This window comes from Hypomesus transpacificus, chromosome 6 (assembly GCF_021917145.1).
Source record: "Hypomesus transpacificus isolate Combined female chromosome 6, fHypTra1, whole genome shotgun sequence".
In the NCBI taxonomy this organism is placed as follows: Eukaryota; Metazoa; Chordata; class Actinopteri; order Osmeriformes; family Osmeridae; genus Hypomesus; species Hypomesus transpacificus.
Window position 1 is genome coordinate 12,366,727 of NC_061065.1, and position 19,988 is coordinate 12,386,714.

At 39.9% G+C, this 19,988-nt stretch overlaps 2 protein-coding genes and 1 long non-coding RNA gene across 7 annotated transcripts; 1 reads left to right on the forward strand and 2 right to left on the reverse strand.

Moving 5' to 3' along the window:
• Positions 1-1,044: 1,044 nt before the first annotated feature.
• LOC124468716 (mitotic checkpoint serine/threonine-protein kinase BUB1 beta-like) lies at positions 1,045-8,921 on the reverse strand. 4 transcript variants are annotated; one of them, XM_047021617.1, is made up of 23 exons: positions 8,699-8,921; positions 8,042-8,162; positions 7,612-7,671; positions 7,378-7,522; positions 6,898-7,094; positions 6,534-6,670; positions 6,289-6,365; positions 5,938-6,017; positions 5,489-5,724; positions 5,009-5,115; positions 4,746-4,858; positions 4,539-4,573; positions 4,313-4,378; positions 4,162-4,202; positions 3,739-3,992; positions 3,425-3,579; positions 3,176-3,316; positions 2,918-3,009; positions 2,568-2,720; positions 2,078-2,211; positions 1,616-1,778; positions 1,385-1,500; positions 1,045-1,269 (listed from the first exon to the last, which is right to left on the reverse strand). In XM_047021617.1, exons 2-23 carry the CDS (start codon positions 8,158-8,160, stop codon positions 1,137-1,139), a joined length of 2,754 nt encoding a protein of 917 aa, XP_046877573.1. In that variant the 5' UTR covers positions 8,161-8,162; positions 8,699-8,921; the 3' UTR covers positions 1,045-1,136. The 4 variants fall into 4 exon arrangements, with proteins under 4 accessions (XP_046877573.1, XP_046877574.1, XP_046877571.1 ...); XM_047021618.1 differs by having other exon boundaries at positions 4,319-4,378; positions 5,938-6,020; XM_047021615.1 differs by having other exon boundaries at positions 5,938-6,020.
• Positions 8,922-10,764: 1,843 nt separating this feature from the next.
• On the forward strand, positions 10,765-19,419 carry LOC124468721. The gene is made up of 3 exons (XR_006956221.1): positions 10,765-10,849; positions 17,583-17,717; positions 18,331-19,419. It is a non-coding gene; the product is annotated as an uncharacterized LOC124468721 (long non-coding RNA).
• On the reverse strand, positions 10,986-18,115 carry LOC124468720 (protein phosphatase 1 regulatory subunit 14B-like). 2 transcript variants are annotated; one of them, XM_047021626.1, is made up of 4 exons: positions 17,630-18,115; positions 12,246-12,326; positions 12,079-12,111; positions 10,986-11,755 (listed from the first exon to the last, which is right to left on the reverse strand). In XM_047021626.1, the coding sequence occupies exons 1-4, from the start codon at positions 17,813-17,815 to the stop codon at positions 11,687-11,689; spliced, it is 369 nt and encodes a 122-aa protein (XP_046877582.1). In that variant the 5' UTR covers positions 17,816-18,115; the 3' UTR covers positions 10,986-11,686. The 2 variants fall into 2 exon arrangements, with proteins under 2 accessions (XP_046877582.1, XP_046877583.1); XM_047021627.1 differs by having other exon boundaries at positions 12,065-12,111.
• Positions 19,420-19,988: the final 569 nt, after the last annotated feature.

A 19,988-nucleotide genomic window follows, 5' to 3' on the forward strand; every position in this document is an offset into this window, starting at 1 on the left:
GACTTAACGTTAGGTTCCGAGAAGCTGGATGCTTTAGTGCCAGGCACAGCTTGTACATGTAGCTGACATGCTGCATCTGCGTCATAAAAATGACTCCTGAAAACAGCGAAGCCCAAAGCACGCCGACGTCTCTAAAATCGAGCCTGAGTCTACAAACTCACTTCCAAAAGGCCGGAGAATCCGGCGTAGGTCTGGCGTAGGGCTACAGAGAAAATAATCTGCTCAGGAAGGATACGTCCAGGCAAGTGTATTTGAGCTGTTGGCTGACTCACTGAAGGTATATCCAGACTAAGTATACGTGTGCAAATTGCCCACAAGCCATGAGTAATCCCTTGTCCAACAGCTGCATGGCGATTGAAGCAAATTATACCAGTTTACAGAAGCATGTAGTTTCAGCTCAATGTCAATGTAGAGCCAAACAAAGCACAACAATTAGCACTCGTAAAAAAGTAACAAAAAGTAGTATACCACATATTCCAAAATAATTTGTCATGCCTTATTCCTGCTTTTAACTTGTCTAGTCATGGGATGAAATGTACCTACTTTAGATGTAAAAGTAGTTTGACGAATGTGACCAGTTAAATGATTTGACTCACACCCCATAGCTCACTTGTCCATGATCTACCAGTGTGCAGTCCTCACGATAAGAGAGGTAAGGTAAGGAGAGACTCACCCTCAAAAGAATGTTACATGGCTTGTTTATCCCCCCCCCCCCCCCCACAATCATCTCACTATTCTAATGAGGGAATATTTGACTTGCAAATGAACCATATTTCTCATTACATATTAACTTCACAGTAAGACGCTTGCATGGATGGTCACCTGTGCAGACACAAACAGTTCAGGAGACATTCATCAAATGCCACTGACAAGACGTCACTATGCACCATAAGCCTCCGTAACAATGCAAATTGTAATATATACAGTAAATATTTATTTATTGTACAAATACATTACAGCCAACAGCAAGACGTTTACAAAATTAAGACTTGAAAAAGTTATTTTACTCAACAACTGGTGGATATCCTCCCTTATACCCCCCCCCCCCCCCCCCCCCCCTCTACTGGACCTACGTACAGCATCCTAAAAGAAATACCTTCTTTATAATACACAATGGATTACAAACAGCCACGTGTCTACATGGTTGATACTGCAAAATCAGCCATCTTCATATCTCCAAGCAGCTCAGTAAGGACGGATACAGAAGGCTTGTCTCGAGGGTTGAGAATGGTGTGAAAGAACTTGCTCCAGAAAGCCTTACTGTGACCACTACAAAAAAAAAGAACAAAGTCAAATTATTAAGGTAGAATCTACCATCTGAAAAATAGAAATTAAGTTGTGCTTTTATTTATTTTTAATAAAAATACAGAATACTTTTCAGTACCTGGGGTGTGCTTCACTATACTCCTCCACAGTGTACTCTGGGCCATCCTTGACTAGATGCATGCTTTTCTTGGTTAGCATAGTATAGATGGTCTCAGCAATGCCCACGAGGTCCACCTTCCAAAAGACAAATGTTGAGGACATTTTTTTGTATTTGTTTCTTACCGGTTTTTGAATGCCTGACTGAATATTTCGACATTTCTGACTGCTGTTAAACTATACCAGGCAGTACCTGGTAAGGGCTGGCAGAGGGCGCTAGCAGACCCCGAGTGATGTACGCCTGGGCTGCAGGGAGGTGTTCCACTGTCGTGATATCCCTTTGTAGCTCCAGGTCCAGTGAGTTGGATAAGTCCAAGGCCACAATACTCTCATGGTCATCTTCAGACAGACTCTGACTGTTAACATAAAGAAATAATGACATAGAAACATTGTGTGATGACAAGAACACACTGATGGTGGACTTGGGTGAATTACTATGACTACCGTGTAGGCATGAGTGTGACGTCTGAATGGGTGCAACTTAATGAATCTAGTGATGAGTCAAATCAGTCCACTCCACATATAGGAAACAGGAGGACAAAGAGAGCATGTGGAGTGTGACTGAATTACTCCAAGATAGTCACGAGATGTGTTCCTAGGTGATGCTACATGATACAACTGGTGTGTATGTGTGTGTGTGTGTGTGTGTGCGTACCTCAGGCTGAAGAGCAGTGTGTCTGGGCTGAGGACTCCGTGGACCAGGCTGCTTGAGTGCATGCGTCTGACCAGCTCCACCAGCCCCATGGCCAGCGACGCCAAGCAGCGCTCGTTGGACCACAGCTCTGACATCTATGTCGGAAGAGATCATTCAGTGACACCACGGAATGGCTCCCAAACGGCATTTAAAAAAAATCTGGTTCTGATTAACAGCAGTCAAGCACTTGAGGGCTCACTTGACCTAGTTTCAGAACAGTGAAATGAGGAATTCTGAATTCTTAGAGACACCTCAAAGTCCCTAAATACTTTTTAGGACTCAATATGACCTTGGTTCCGACATTTCAGATACTACCCCTAGAGTTTTGCATGTGATCAGTTTCATCGTGTAATGTCCCCGCCAACTACACTGAATGGACCTTGATGGGGAAATATTGTGGTCTAGTCATGAGGGGGAGAGGGAAGAAGAGAGTGACATGGCGACGTCTGACCTGCAGAGCGTAGGCCTTGTGGACAGTGATGCAGCCGTCCTGGAATAAAAAGTGCCGTCCGGGGTCGTAGGCGGGCGCCTGGGGTTCCTTCGCCAGGCGCTCCCTCAGCCGCGAGGAGATGTAGAAATCCCAGGGTGCCGTGCTTCGCTCCACCTGGCGAAAGTGACATCATCAAAAGGGCATTAGGACATGACGTCGACTTGTCCGTGTACAAACGCATACGAGCATGTATATCAGTTGTTCCCTCTGGGAAGGGAAGTAGCTGGATGGTAAAGTGTGCGCGCATAGTTTTTGAACTTTCGTTTGAGAGGGTTTAGTTAGTCAAGGCCGCTTGTCAAACCCCATATTACCTTGATGGTTACGTGTTCCCCGCACTGTCCAGAGTAAATGGAAAAGTTATCACGCTCCAGAATCTTGGAAGACACGAAAAAGGTCTCATTCCCTTCAAAAGAAAAGAATACATTATACAGAATACCTGAGAACACAAATTAAAACTAAATTAATTTATTTAAACTACTACACACCAATATAATTTGAATGTATCTACGCTAACTGGTGTGATTATTCCTGTTAATCGACATGTAAATGTGATTCAGAGGTTGAATTACCGAGGAAGAGCACCTCATCCTCTTCAACCATGGGCAGAGCACCTGGCTCTGAATGGTAGTTTGGGAAGGCTCTGAGATCAAACTGCTTAAGCAGCTGAAGCCTCGTGTTTAAACTGCAGGGGTCTTCTGGTGGACTGTGGACTGACAAAATCAATGTTCAGTCTGAACATGTTATACTGTATGTATAATCGAAAAAGGATATTCACATCCTATGAAGAAATTTTGATGTTTTATGGCTTAGACACTGACTGATAACGGTCTGGTTCATGATCTCCAGGTCAGCCTGGCTCTCCTCAAGCCTGCTGAGGTGGTTCATGGCCTTCCCTTCTGACTGGACACCCAGCAAAGAGGCACAGGCTTTGGAAGACACCATGGACGCCTCAAGGGCAGCTTCCTGGATGGGGCTACAAAACAGAATTCAGGCCCGAGAACAGTTTGTGCAAGTAGTATGGTGGACTGAAAGTCAATATCAATGTGCAACATAAGCACAATCAAATATACTTCGGCAAGTTTTTCCTAAAGTGGATTTAAACAGTACTCGTTGAGTGCACAGCGAAGTATACCTTAACGTCTTCCTGCTGTCTACTTCAGGTTGAGGAGTCCCCACATTTACGGCCGTGTCACGGATGTCCTTCGTCAGACTGCCAGTGTTTGGCAAACTCATTCTATGTCCCAGTGTGCCGGTGTAGGGGGTGGATGCCATTTTGTTGGCCAGTGCAAAGTCGTTTGTGTCATCGGGGCTGGCACACAGGGTCTTGTTGTTGTGGCCGTACACGATGGCCTCGTCAGTCAGGGTCTCCGTTTTCTCCGGAAAGCTCTGCGATTGGAAAAAAAGGTGTTGGTGAGGCTTTGTACATTGTGGAATAGTTTCTTTTTTGTATTCAGCCATTTCCATTTCAGTTGAGGAAAACACACACACACACACTATGTACTGTAACAACCGATTACATGTTTCCATTAGTTCACTACCAAAAACAAGCACTAACCTTTGACATCTGGGCCTGTTCATTCAGAGGTACTTTGCCATCTATCAGAAGAAAATATACAAGTCATTAATGAGTGGAACATCAACTGCACAAGGCTAAATGTTCAAGGCTTGCCAAAGTGTAAGTGTGTGTGTGTATTTTACAGTTTTACCCTTACTACGGGGGTACTGAATCCTTATACTCATAGCATTTTCTCCAAGCGGATAGAAAACATCATCTAAAAATGAAAAGGCAAAGATCCAAACTGAACGGTTAAACTTTCCCCATCTAGTGACAAACTTTGCAAAGATACAAATTAGTATAGTCACTGTCATTTTAGACAAAAATATCTATGGAGGGGATCATTTTATACACACACTGTTTAAAAAAGCACATACCTGTGGGAGCAGCATTTTGACATAAATTAGAGTTCCTGTAAAATGTAAAAACTGGAATAAATCATACTCATCTTGTACATGCAAAACTGTGTGATTATTAAGAAACAGACATGTCTTATGCATTTCCCATGCATATTCTGTTATTCAAACCTTTTTCAAATGCACATAAAATAGTCTGAATTACTCAAATTAGCATAAACCTCATACCCAGATGAGCCAGATGGAGAATCCACAAAGATTTGGAAAGGCTGTTGAGTAGATGAACCTGATCCCGGCTCTGCAGCTGGCGTATGGGAACTCTCCTCCTCGATAGTGACATCCTGACCAACCGAGAAAAAGTGAAAGTTACTAAGGAGTAGCAACTTTCAAAAGTAAAAAGAGTCTGGACGTGTTTTGCCAGTAATTGTAAACGTGTGTACCGCCGTTAGATGTGTGCAGTGAAGCGTTTCTGAGAAGCCTGGGCCACTTGCCTGTGGATGCTGTGCGTGTTGAGACTTCCTAAGTTGAAGGTCCCTCTGCTTTGCTTCAATCTTCTGCTTCAGGTCCTCCTCCACTTTGCTCAGGTGGTGGAATTTTTCTATTGTTTGGAAACGGGTGGATGGACAACAATACCAAAGCTCTTATTGGGTGTTAGGAAACTAACAATTCTCAAACTGTACATTTGAACAGGCTTCCATTTTCAGCATCTTTAGGAAAATATGTCATTTGAATCAGGTGTGTTGGAAGAACGAAATAACTAAAACATGCAGGGCAGGAGGGTCCGTGAGAACCAGGATGAAGGACCACCGGTTTAAGACATCTTTAACATCATGTGCAACTGTAAGAATTGCTTACATTCCCAAATTACTTTGCGACTCTAAACAATGACAAGACAAGACATCAGGCACGGCACAGCTTCTTCAGTCTGTAGTTTTGAACCGTATAGCATATTCCCTGTGTTTAATGTCTACCGTCAAGGCCTCGACTTATGCACTTGTAGTAGCGCTGGGCACGCAGCTCCTCAAAGCTCAACTCGATCACGCCGCTGTGGATCAGCTCCTTGCAGTACATGCTCTGCTCCTTGGCTCCTCCCGCCACTTGCGACTGCGTCTGTTGCTTGGGCTGGCACTCCAGGGCGGACTCCTCCTTAGCGGGCCGCAATGTAAACAGGTCCATGTTCACTTCTGGGTCTCTCTTATGCGCAGCCCTGCAGCCAATCGGGAGAGGAGGATGAGAAGGTGAAATGGCGGCTCTGGCAGATGTTGTGAGGTCCAGAAGCCATCTCTGAAGCCAAAGTTCCATTGTTTTTGCGGCAGTTAGAGATGAAGAGGCGATAAACATCTTCGATCAAATGATCCTGATCAATCTTCAAAATTCAGTGCTTACTAGTGTCAAACACATACAATTCCAGACTACTTACACTGATGGCATCTGGTCACCTTCTACATAATGCTGGAAACTGTTCTTGCTGGGAGGGGCCTCCACACTGGAGCATCCAATCTGCTGGGAATCAAGAGGGAAGTTTCCTACTGAAAATGCCTCAATTCCAAGCAAAATGTTCACGCCAATACAGATTGACCACATACAATACTAGACAATATCAAAAGCAGGGGAAGGAGAAGACACTGGTTAAAACAGATGTGTGTCTACATGGAGCCAAACTTTGACATTGATCCAATTCTGAGGCACAAGTTCATGTTCTCCAGCCCCTGGAAGAGGGAGGCATCGTCTATGGTTCCATTTTTGGGGCTAATGCCACATAGGAACCCACCTGGTTCTCATCAAATATTGCCATTGGGGCATTCTGACTGCTGCGGGTGTCTTGTTTGTCAAGTCCTCCAGACTGGCCTATCACAGAAAGAAAAACAAACTCAGCATAATCTCTAGTTGCTTGACAAAACAGTATTTTTTGGTTAAATGTTTCATTTTACAGTGAAGTCTACCGCTTCAGATTGGTTTACATTGACAAGTCCACTATGAGCCCCATTCAAATGGCTCTCCTACTAAAGGCCTTACCTCTGTTCATGGGGGCAACAGACCTTTTCCCTCGCCGGGGTCTCAGGTCAACCAGACACCTAGGTGGCGTTTCCTCCTCCTGGGCTCCCTTAGCTACACCTTCCTTGGCATGACAAGATGCCCGGTCTTGCAGCCCCCTAAAATCCACCATGACAAATAACACATGAACCCTGATATGGTACGCAGGTCTTTCACCGGTCACATATTGTAGTGTGGTAATGCATAATATGATATCAATACTGTACACAGCTGCTTATTCAACATAATACACAATTCCATACCTAGGCCAAAGAATGAATACTAACGAAGACATATGAAGCACGTGTCAGCATTAGACATATTGATACATTATAGACACACGTACTTGTGGTACTGTCGTAGTTTCTCAACGGGCTGGGCACCCGACTTCAGCCCATTTTGCAAGACGACGTCCGCCTTCTGGTAGTCGCCGTGCTTCTCGTACTCCTCAGACCAGGCTATGTAGAAGGCAGCTCGGGTAACCCCAATCCCCTGAGCCTGCATGTAGCTGTAGGTGTTCTCTGGCCCTGTGCTGTTCTGTGCCTGCACCACACAACATGATGTGGAGGGGGTCAGTATAACAGTTCATTGCTCTTGCAAATTTGGGTCATTCTGCTTTACGTGCCAGCTAATGATTGGGCTGAGGAACACTGCAAAAACGTTAGTTTACAAATGCGTCAGTCCACCTAGATTGCATTTATGAATAGATAACTGTATGTTGACTGTAATGTTTTTTGGCTATAGAAGCCCTAATACTATAGTTGTCACAATACACAATGAGAATAGTTATATCCTTGTATTCTTAATGTACCATGTCACCACTCACCAGTTTTAGCCAGATGTCAACATAGCGAGAATCGTCAGAGTATCTCTCGTCATCCACAAACAACTGCACTGCCCTTTCCAGCAGGTCTGTTAGATTGCTCTCTTTACTTCCCTGAGGGTATGCATGTGCTGTCCATCTTATATACCTAAAACATAACATTCAAAGACAGACATTGTCAAATATCAAATGGCATTTAGTATGTGGTCCTGGAGTTGTATTTGCACGGTCTCTCACCTGTCCCATACATCAAGCGGGTCACCCCCAGTGTACATGCAGAGTTCCCATTCAAATGCCCTGAGGCAGAAAATGCAATGTTAACAACAATCACATAACAACTACGCTTTAATCTACAGCAGAGCTGGCTTAATCTTTTCCTAGAGATCATCTTCCTGTAGGTTTTAACTCCAATCTTAGGCTACATAACCATGATTCAGCTTGTTTACTTGCTAGTAAGTTTAAGGTTGCATGTTCGATTCCTGACTGTGCAAAATGAAGTTGTGTCCTTGAGCAAGGCACTTCACCCTACTTGCCTCAAAGCGTCTGCTAAATGACTAAATGTAAAGTAATATGTATACAATATAGTTAAACTACAATCCATGGATGGTCGGGTTGCTTGAGGTCTCTATGGTAGCAAACTGTGAATAACATAAATGTCTTAACATACTGCCTCTGTTTTGTAGCTGCATGCCTGGCTTCTTCTTGTAGTGCAGTGACACCCCGTCCTTCTCCTGATGGCAGCATGTTTTCTTTGTAGAATTCCCATTCTGCCCCACCCTCTGCCATTGCTGTAACAGTAATAAATCACATAAGAGTTACAATTAGCACACTTGGAAAGCCAATAAGTAACCATTAAGTAAAACATTAAGCTGGTAGTCCCTATACGGCTGATTGGTACATTAACAACCTAGCAAGGTAGAGCTAGTTCTAGCTAGCTAGAAAATGTATACATTCACATTTTGTTAGAGCCATGTAGCGTTAGTTAGCTAGCTGGGCTACCACGAACACTGACATTTACTGTTTACTAAAAATCGTGGAAACAACGTAATGTCAAGTACTGTAGTCTAGATAAATTAATCCAGAGAGTGCTTGCAAAACTTGTCAAGCTACTATACAAATACGTAGCATACTATACAGCTAGGTTAACCAGTTTGTCAGCAGACAGCACTGCAGACGACTCAAACGACATGCAATCATCACAGTACTGCCAGTGCATAACGTCCAGCTAGAACAACTTTTGCTTGGATAAAAATAACCACTTACCGTTTCCCTGTAAATATAGAACTAGTGAATACACTACTTCTATGAAAAATATATTTCTTACTTTGACTGGCTTTTTCACGGAGGTCTGTAAATAAATTTCAAATCTACCGCTCCTTAAAAACGATTGGATGGATTTCAATTCCGGTTCACTTGATTAAAATCTTTCAAAATAAAGGTTTGACATTTTAATCGTTGGCAGGTACAAAATATCAAAATCCCCACCAGAAAAGTAGTTTTAGACACCGTTGCAAATTGTTTCCACCTTGATTTTTATACATTTATGCTTGAAAATTGTTGCTATTCAAGGTGGTCCGGATAACTTTTATGAAAAACATTTTAGTTAAAAAGTATATCTTGCTGCTACCGAATTCCCACGGAATGATGACTCTGTACAGATCAACTCATGCTCTTATTCTGAAGGCAAATTAGTAACGTTTATGGCAAGCCGTTATTATGTCTGCGGTTTTAACATTTTATTCCTAAAAACGTACTAGTCACTATTTTGAAGTTACTAGTACTTATTCTTTAGTTACTAGTAACTATTGGATTAGTTACTAGTATCTATTCCCGTTTTACTAGTAACTTTTCATTAGATACTACCTATTTTTTTGTTACTAGTAACTAATCCAATTCTTACTAGTATCTATTCCTGTTTTACTACAGTAGTAACCTTTTATTAGACACTATTACCTATTCTTTAGTTACTAGTAACTAATCCAATAGTTACTAGTATCTATTCCCGTTTTACTAGCAACAAATTGCACAATTTTACAATTGTATTCTATGGGGCTCTTCTTTACAGATATCTACTATTTGTTTCCAACTATTATCTATTCCAATAGTTACTAGTATCTATTCCTGTTTACTTGTAACATTTCATTAGATACTAGTACCTATTTTTTAGTTACCAGTAACTAATCCAATTCTTCCTAGTATCTATTCCCATTTTACTAGTAACATTTTAAATTTTACTATCAAGTAGTAATTTTTACCCGTCATAAGCAACGACGAGTAAAAAATGCAATTCTTACTAGTAAGAATAATAATGGTACTAGTAACAATTGTAAAAGTTACTAGTAACTAAATAATAGTTACTAGTATGTAATTAAAAGTTACTAGTAAAATGGGAATAGATACTAGTAACTATTGGATTAGTTACTAGTAACTAAAGAATAGTTAAGCATGGCCATGGGTAAAAACATTAGCCATGTCAGATGGCCCTGGCCCATTGTAATCAGTGATTTATTTTGTACTTCTTCAAAAATAGGCCTACATATCCAAAAGCATTACTTAAATACAAAAGTATGTGTCATTTTAAGCAAATGTGTGTTTTGTCATAGTCTGTCTGGTTTATGATTGAGAACATGTCCCACTTTCCACTTGCATGAAACACCTTAATCAGTACCAGTTATTAAATATCATACTTTTATGAAGTCAGTCTAATTTGTACTATAAAAATGATGAAGTCAGTCCACCCTGTAATGCATATAATTGTACATTACAAAAACCGAAGAGATTCCTGTTAGGGAAGTTCAGAGCGAGTGGACCCAATGCAGGAGAAACCGGCAGGCAGGGTGAAAAGAACTAAGATTTATCTAACTCAAAAAAGGGGTAAAAATTGAATAAAAGGATTTCCGTTGAACTTGACTTGACCAGGCCACTAGTGAAAATTCCTGCAAAGTAAGCCTTTGACTTTACAAATTAAATCTCACAGTCGCTTCGTACAGTCCAGTCCAATTACTTTGGTGTAGGGACAGTATGCTGCTGTGTCAGGTGTGACAGCTTCCTCCTCCTCGGCCGTTAATTAAGTGGATACACCTGGGCCGGGGTGTCTATCCCCTTTAAGAGGACGTCGGAAGCAGAGAGAAGATCCTTCCCTTTGTCCGCAACACGTTTTTGACCTTTGACCTTTTTGCACTCCATTTTCCTAATCAGCGGATAATGCGGTGGTGTATGTTTTTGCAGGGGTTTAATTTGGACGTGCGCCACATCAAGGGGAGGGACAATGTGGTGGCTGATGCTCTGTCGCGTGCCCAAGTCCCTTAGGTTTGTTTACGTGTGTGTGCGCTGTCTCTTTTTGCTGCTCCTGCCTGTTTCCCCCCCCTCTTTTTTTTTGTTCTGTTCCAGACTCTGGGCTGCTGGTGCGGATATGAGAAAGAGAGACAATAGAGCCCTTTCAGCCTATAAATCCATGTAGGGGTCAACCTCAAAGGTATGATATAGTAATGTGGACAGAGGCCAGCTGACCAAGGGTCAATTAGACAGTACAGTATGGTGATCCACACAACATTAGTTTAAAATAAGTTTTTACAGAACAGTTGAAGGTATACATAAACCAGTGATGATCATTTAAATGAATGTACTTTTTATTAATGGTATATCCTAAAAACAAAAACCTAACCTTGCACAAAATGTTATTGACCATATGTTTTATACTAATCCCTTCTGTTAGATACAGACTTGTTCTAGAGGACTGGTATGTTTGAAATCGACACCCATAACTATATTTGCTAGAACATTGATCTCTATGTGTTGAAGGTGATTTCATCACAATACAAAATAAACAAGGGGCTGCAAATAATATCACATCTTCACAATTCCAGTATTCACATCCACACCAGAAAGATAATCAGTGACATTAAATGATATAACAGACGGGTAAATCTCTGATCCAATGCATCTTCTCAGGGAACCACTGAAATATAATGTAATTTCTATTCTGCATGATTTTGTTTGACTTGACGTTGTGAGAATCTACTGTTTCTAATATTATTACTGTTCACATGTTGTTGGTCACATTTTACAACTTTATTCATGCTAATTTTGTTTGTGTGTGATAGAGGTTCCTCTGTCCCAGTGCTAGTCCCCACACTGCACCACTGAAACTACATAGTGTGTTATGAAGATCCTTTGATCTTCTGGTAAACTATTATCACAACTGCCCAGTTTGAAGTGGACCCATGTGGCTGTAGGCCCATGTAGCCTCAGCTAGTTGTTGGTGTGAAGGAAGATGTGGCCTGTGTACATTGTCTCTGCCTCACAGGATGATTTATTTCCTCAAAGGTCCTGACATCTTGCGTAGGCCCTTTATCCGATACAGCAAGCCATTGATAAAATCCTGTCAGGGAGTTGTAAACCAGTAAAGATACTGTACACAGTATAATACAATACAACAATACAACATAATTATAAAAGAATACAAGACTGCTGAAATAATACAATACAATAAAAGCTATAAAGTGGTTACATCAAAAAAAGTACAGTAACCGGTTGTGTGTATTTGGGGTATTTAGCATCCGGATTATCTCATATCTTAGCTCTTTTACATGAGAAGAATACCAATAGCTAAGGATCTTTCAGTTGAATTCCCAAACCTAATGTTATGTAATGATACTGGTGTCAGAGGAAAACTTGTAATGAAACTGACATGACACTTTTTACCTCTCTGGGTTTGCCACACTCTTGTAGCAGTTCCTATGGAAAAAAGTTGGTAAACCATTAGCTATTGTTCTTGTAGTCTGTGAAATATTTTTTTTAGGCTGGTAGAGGAGGGAATCAATGGGAAATCAGTGACAGGTCAGAGTAGTTGCAAAATAATTTACACTTACGTGTAGTTTTAATCTTTGTTCTGAGTCTGAAAGGTCTAGCAATTCGTCAATGTCAATCTCCAACTCTGGTATGTCCTCTTCCTGCAGAGGATAAAAAAGATTCAAAAAGGGACATAAATAATAACTTGAAATATCTAGTACCTTCCAACTCGAAAATACGTGGTATGGCATCATACTGAATGTCCTTATTCCTGAGCAGTGGATACTTTTTTATTCATATCATGTATTGAGTTTCACATTTCTTTAAAATGTTAATGTGCACGACGATTAACAAAACACAATGAAACAGCATTGCACCATAGAGAATAGAAGCCTTTTTTTCAGGGGGATTTTGATTGTCCTCTTACTCCTGCCTGCAGTTCTCCATATTCATTTAAACTGATTGCATTTTTGTGGCCCACATGGTCACGCACAGTCATTTTATCCAGACACTGAGCCCATTGTGTGGACAGCCAAAAACATCTCCCAGAATGCACTTTGATGGACAACATTTTCCCCACCGATGATCATGCAGTCAGTGCGATAGTTAATCGTCATAATGAGTTGTCTAATGGCTACTCAAAATGGTTTCAAATATTTTTCAGTTGCAATTGACCAGAAAGTATGCTAAATGCACAAGTAAAAAAATCACAGTGTAATATATTTCACCAAACTAGAGTTCCAAAATAATGTGGAAATAAACACACTATGGTTCTCACAGCTTTTTCATAGCAGTCTGAATCTAGCAAGAGTTACTGTTCTGTGAGAGCTGAGAAACACAAGTGATTAGTCATCAAGTAGCAATAACAAGTTTCTACCTGGAACTTCTAGTCAGTCCGTTTAATAAGCAAAGGGCTGACAGGACAGATCCAAGAGATTTTAACCTATCAGTCTTACTGTTGCCTCTTACTGTACATCTTTAATCATCTTAAATGGCAGCCGAGAATATGGGAACTAATTTGTTTATGTTCAGTCTTGAGTGGAGAGGGCCAAAAAACATGTACAGGTGCATCTAATGTTACCAGCACTTACTGAAAGATAATGTGGGATCTTGTTCAGCACAGCAGAATTGTTATCTTGATTGGCACATCAAAAATCGTTTAGTGCAAAGAAAGTGCTGAGATAGTTTTTCTTGCAAAGAAGGGACACTAATGGAGGAAATGGAATACTCCATGTTATTGTTTATTATGGTAATTGCAATCAACTGTACAGAAACATTTTGAAACCTTAAAAGAGTAAATTGGATGTTGAAATGGAAAATTGTTGTATTCATTGTGCACTTCTCATTAGTGCACTTAGTGATTCAGGGTACATTTTATTTTCAGAGCTATTTATGCCCAGGATGCTGTGGAAAAACAAGGAAATACAGCCTTCCCCTGTTTGTTGGTGGTGATCTGAGATAAGTATTAATGACCATCATCAACCCAAGCCTAAAATCTAGAATTTTCCACAGGATTTGAGTGACTATGGCAGAATTTCCCTTTGCTTGGTGTAAGTTTATGTTCCTGATAGTTTGACCTGGTGTAGCAAGGTTGTTCTATGAGGTCTTTCCTGTACAGTTTGGACCCTAAAGTCATAGTAATCTACAGTAGATGTCCTATACAGTCTCTTCTGACACAGCACTTTACAGTATCGGTCCAGGATAACCTTCAGAGGTCGGACTCTATGAAATAATAGCCATTAAATCAAGACAGAACGTTACCATTATTATCTTTACTCATGAAACATTTTTCAAGGAAATTGTGGTTTCCTGAAGATGAATAACAATATATAAAAATGAGCAGTAAAATATGAGAACCGTTTTTATTCCTTCATCCTCTTATTAATTTTTGTGAAAATAATTATGAGTACGACCTTTAAAAGCAACTGAAAATGCAAAAAGTTCAAAGTCTTACTTTAACCACAATCAATGCAACGGTAAAAAAAATGCTTAATTAACACATGAAGGGTGGGCTTTGTGACCATACTGTATGAATTAGCCTTTGAATGAAATAAAATGATTCATGAGCTTAAAGGCTGTGTGTAAAAGCGAGTGGCAGTGCATCCATACAGCATGAAGTGGTCTTCCTTATACGACAGCGTCAATTACAAGTAGGCGTTTACATGTAGTCATTTTGTTCAGAAAGCTTTAGGCTGTCATGCACTCTTTAAGGAGCTAAGTGTTTTTTTCCTGTTCTTTTTTTTCATTCTTAATCCAGTATTATTACTATCACTATTATTAAAGCTTAGTGGAAAACAATTATGGAACAAAACCCTTTGCCTATTTTATGGCACAAAGCTGCTTTAAACTTAGATTATCAAAAAGGCTAAAGGCCACATTCTTTTTTTATATTAAAAAAACACAGGGCATGCAGACCACATTGAGTGCACTGCATGCCCCAGCAAGAAAGCGATTAGCTTCAGTAATATGTGAACTTATTTGTGCAAAACTTATTGTGGCCACAATAAATGTTTCCCTCCAAATTCAATTTAGGATACCTTCTGAACACTGGCCATTTATTTGATACTATATCTGGACAAAATGTCAGCCTAGACAAGAGGTCACATATTTTGATACCTACATAATCCTACCTAAGTTATTTTAAAGCAAAAGTCCTCCAAAGTGATAATGATGGAGATAACATGAAATACTAACACAAGGTTGGATTTTTTATTACAAACATACTATACAGAAATCCATAAACTGTTGGCATTATCAATAGAAAGGAAAGAATAAAATAACATGTTAGGAATCAGACCTATGGAAAAGCAACTAAATAATGTAACACTTAAACCCCAAGGGTAGACTGAAATCAGTTACAACATGGAATATCTTCATAAGACTACCCCACCATGTGACCTTTACCACTGTATATCTAATTATCATGGTTAGTATACCATGAAGATAAACCCAGTTAAAATCTTTTTTTTTACAAAGTGTTGTATTTGAATGTCATTGGTAATATAATTTTTATATAATTAAATATACTTCTGAAAAGTTTCTACTAAATGCTGCAAAATGTAACTTTCCAGCACAATCTCTTATCTAGGAAGCTCCTATCCTGACACTGTCATGATGTAATAGATTACATGTCTTCTCTTTTCATACTGTTCATTAAACAGTTTCCGTTCAAATGGGGATAAAGAAACACCTGTGTAGGCACAAGCAGTGGCAAATGATTTTAAGAGTAACCAAAGTATTTAGTTTGTCTACCTGCCCAGGGAAATTAGATTCTAGCTAATGCTGATGCACTTCGTTTTTAAATTGTGCTCTGCCCCTGCAAAAAAATAAACAGTGACATTTTATGCATATAACTATTTCCTTTTAGAGGCATTTACAGAATAATTACAACTCATATATCCGTCAAACATGCTCTTTTCATTTAGATATTTTCTTTGTTCACTGAACATTACTTTACAAGATCTACGATTGTATAGGGTTCCCAGAGAAAGGGGACATTGGGGGCATTGTGGGCCAAAGCACAAGCCCATTGTCACCCACATTATTTGTGACTTGAGGTCTTAGTTGAACCCTGACTGTGCCCTTTTTATCCCACACACAGAAGGGTTTTTGGCCACTGGTTATTCACATCCATATATGCCCTGTTGGATCAACTGTGTTTCCCGATCATGTAATAGAGAAAACATTTAATCCTGTGATATAATCCTCAAGTAAAAAATACACGGATGGGTTCACTGTTTGTGAATGGATTGCAGACACGGTCAGTTTTGACATTAAGCTATTTAGATAGTTCAACAATTTAAGTTTTGGCAATTCTTAACTATGGGGACCTCAGCTTAAATTCACAGAGGTATCGCAGTTCACACAGTTTAGGGTTGTGTTTTTTTTAATGGTCCTGGGTTTGAACCCAGCCTGTCACAGCTGGACATCTTCTATTGGATCAGTCAGTTAGTCCTTTAGACCTGCAGGCCTCTCATTAGCCTGCTTTACACAGAACACCAAAATAGGAAGCCAAATTGGTTGCCATGGCGTTTCCAAGGGGCTGGTAATCAAATTGTCACAGCTGATGGTATAATTGGACAGAGTGCAGTTTAGTCATTGGGATCAATCAAGCTTACACAGTTAGATCCTGGGAAGTTTTTATATCTGGTAACCCACAGAGAAATTTAATGGATATTCTGTCACTGCATGCACATCTTGCCACTATAGACAATCCATGAAAATACCAATAAGAGTAGGCACTGATGGAGCCTTGTTCTAAAGAAATCAAGGCTTGATTCTGATTGTCAAACAAGTTACACTAATCACATGAAGAAAAGTTGCATGATAAACTGCTTGTCAGAAGATGGGAATAGTTTGATGGTCATGAGTATATACTGGACATACTGGGACTAAAGCCATAAGAGTGTCCACGGGGGTAGACAACTGGAAGTCCAAAGAACTATTCAATTGTCCTCTTTTGTAGGGAAAAGTCACCAATGCAGTACTGCTGGACATTGAGTAAACACAATGAGATGCAATTGAGTCCTCAGAAATATAGCCCCAGTGCCCCTTTCAGATGTATTATCTCTAAGTGGAACATACCTGGCCTAAACCTGTTTGGATTCCAAATTAACCTTAAAATGCTAATTTAGCAATAATTTGTTGTAATCTGTACTGTACTATACTGTAATCAGTTTATCATAGATAAGTATTTAGTAAGTGCAAAGAGTTGAGCAGAAACAACCGATAACACACTTCTGTAGGTCATTTGATCATCATAATAAATAATAATATACTTTAATAATAATAAATTGTCAGCTACAGGACAAAGATTTTTTTTCATTTTTTTTTATTATCTTATTGTTCCAGGAATTTATTTGTGGGAGGGAACATCACATCTGAATTCCTGAACTGAAATGTCTGTTGTTCAGACACATTTACAGATTTATGCAGATAGTTAAAATACAGCAAAAATCTAAAATTGTAAACACACAACATTTGTAATTTGCCATTGAACACTTTATGACCTACCGTAGCTATTGAACTCAGTCCTTATGGCACACAGCATTTGCAAGAGAGCTGACCAAGGAGATCATTGAAGAAACGATAGGAACCAGTTTGAAATTAAAGAAATATATCTTTCTATATATGCATTTCATGTTTACTGTTTTACCTCCCTTGTGTTGGCCTGTATCTTTCACTCTTGTTTCCCATGTTCTTTCCTGTACAGCTCCTTCTCTCTATCCTTTCAGTGTGAATTATTCACAGTATATGGAAGGGAGCACTCTGCCTACACCACTTTAATGCCGGTTTTTCTGTCTCTCTAGTGACTGTGACTATGGGAGACCTCTTAGGATACTCCAAACAAAACGTAACTACTCATAGTAACATTTCCCTCCTAACTACTTACACAGACCACTGTTTATTATCTCCAGATCCAAGGCAGCTGACCCGGGATCAGAAAGCAACCAGACCAACTCACCCCACAGTCAAACAGGAGATGGAGTTGCCCATCGATCCACTCCTCGATGTCCAGTCTCCGCTGCAGGTCTTTGCGGTTGTATTTGACGGTGAGTTTCCCCAGCCTCCGCTGGGAAGGCTCTTCTTCTTCCTTCTCCTCCGGGGTTTGGAACAAGACCCTGCCTTGAGGACCGGATTGTGTTGCCATGACTGACTATGACTGCTGGCTGCTCTGAATCAAATCGCTGAGCTACCGACCCTTTGTGGGATACCAACCAGCTATTGCTCCAAAGGTCTTTCTCTCTTTTAGAGTTGGTCTTTATTGGTTTCTTGCTGCTTCCTGTCTTCTTCTGTTGTGCTTTTTTGTCTCTGTGTGCCTCTTTCCTTGACCCCCCTCTTCCTCTGGCCTTAGCTTCCCTATGCAAAGCTCACTCTGCTAGACTGATGCCTATTTGTGTGTCTGTCTCTATTGCCTGCCTCTCTTCTCTCCTGGGCTCTCTCTCTCTCACACACACATTCACACAATGTCTCCTCCCCCTGTTTCCTCCTTCCTACCTCTTGCCTGTTTTCTCCTTTTTTTTACCACTGTCTCTCGTATATGCTGTTCTCTCTGTCTCTAAACTTTACTCTGTGTATAGAGAGAAAGAGATTGTCACAATTATTATCAAATATATAATTGTCAATTTTGTCAATCTAGAGATCAAATACAAGCTTTGTCTACAGGGACACCAGCAATCCTTGATCAACAGGAAGAGCCAAAAATGAGTGTGCCCACATTTGTCTGTTTTCACATTTCCTTTTGACTGCTTTACATAGCTTTTGTTATTAACTTAAAGCCATCAGCTGTTGTAAAGGTTTCGACTGTTGCATAAGTACATGTTCTAACCTTTAAAGTACCTACAGATTTATATTAACATATTTGGATGATATACATCTTACAGTTAATTTTGTCCGTTAGACAATGAAGTCATACAATTAAAGCTACCAATTGAATCACAGTCCTGTTTTCTAGTATGCAAATATAGTTGACTGTAACTTTAAATGTAACAATCCACACACCCCAAACCACTTATTATATGTGCTCATGCAGTCTGCAGCTTGAGAAGAGAAACGATTTGTGGTATATTGTTGTCTCCTCTCAGGGCGGAAACCAACTTCACCCCCACAGTGAAATTAATTAAAGACATAATCAGATCATGCATTCATTTACGCTTGATTTGTACCCATATTACATAATAACTGACAAAGGTTGGCACCCAATTCACAGTTCAACAGTGTACTCATATTTGATTTTAACTGTCTACTTTTAAAAGTAAAATCTGTTCTACGTGAATTTATCAAATATGTATAAAGCAAGACACTTAAACCATGACTCTTAGCTGTGAAGATTTTAGGAACATTTATCTAGAGCATTCAGCCATTATTAAAACATACAGACTTACAGACTGTTGTCTAAATGTCGTACAGTACAACCTAAACAATCCTGAAATGTTGATGATTCTCTTGCACACAGCCCACCTCACATGCAGCAGCCTTCATCTTGCTCTGTTTTCTTTGTATTTGTTAACTACTTTAGTAGAAGAAGCAAGTTGATACCCAGGCGTACGTAGTGTAACGTAAGTGTATATTGTATAACCCGCCCTTCTCAAATTTGACACCGGACAGCGGTTGACCAGAAAGGTCAAAGGATTACAGGCCGAGACAATTTGTCCACTGATAAAGAAACAACAGCTGTGATGAATCAGATTAGAAACGGAAATGAGGTAGACATAATGCACACATTTGTAAATCTGATTTGAAACTGAATTTTGTTGAAACCAGAATATTGTGGAATGTGTGGAAAGTAACATGCAGTTTATATTTCAACAAATTTGATTAAAGTATTTATTGATTATTTACCACTAAGTAGTAAGTGTGTGAGAAACTGGTCAGTGCATCGACAGTTAATTGAGCAATCCACTGTGTGATCCTATTCACTTCTCATTACTACACACGAGTAGTGATCTTAGCCTAGGGCTTTTGACCAGCTGCTATCTGGTGCTGTTTTGATAAGGCTTCAGGCTAATGAGTATGCTCAATTACACAGCTATAAAACATGAATGAGACGTGTATACGGGGCCAGTAAATGCCCTATTTTAATCTTTTGGGGGAGAAGAACATAAAATAAAGGCATACTCTACTGCATTTTCACAATTAAAAACCTTTAAATTATACAGGATTTTCTAAAATACATGTATAATTTTCCATTCATTCTAAATAGCCATAGCTACAGCAGCAGACAAAGACATTCTTTTGTAACCATTGGTCTTACTAACAATAGAAAGCAACATATAGTATTCAGATTTGGGATGAGAAAAGCATGGTTAGCCAATGAAGGTTAT

Bases quoted from the DNA above. Each gene is read 5' to 3' on its own strand.
- LOC124468716 (XM_047021615.1), bottom strand. From the start codon at position 8,160: ATGGCAGAGGGTGGGGCAGAATGGGAATTCTACAAAGAAAACATGCTG. The intron at 7,672-8,041 runs GTATGTTAAGAC...TTTCTGCCTCAG, and splicing joins GCAGCTACAAAACAGAGGCA to GGCATTTGAATGGGAACTCT. The intron at 1,270-1,384 runs GTACTGAAAAGT...TTTTTTTTGTAG, and splicing joins TATAGTGAAGCACACCCCAG to TGGTCACAGTAAGGCTTTCT.
- LOC124468720 (XM_047021626.1), bottom strand. From the start codon at position 17,815: ATGGCAACACAATCCGGTCCTCAAGGCAGGGTCTTGTTCCAAACCCCG. The intron at 12,112-12,245 runs GTAAGTGTAAAT...TTTTTTCCATAG, and splicing joins AACAAAGATTAAAACTACAC to GAACTGCTACAAGAGTGTGG. The intron at 11,756-12,078 runs GTAAAAAGTGTC...ACTCCCTGACAG, and splicing joins AGTGTGGCAAACCCAGAGAG to GATTTTATCAATGGCTTGCT.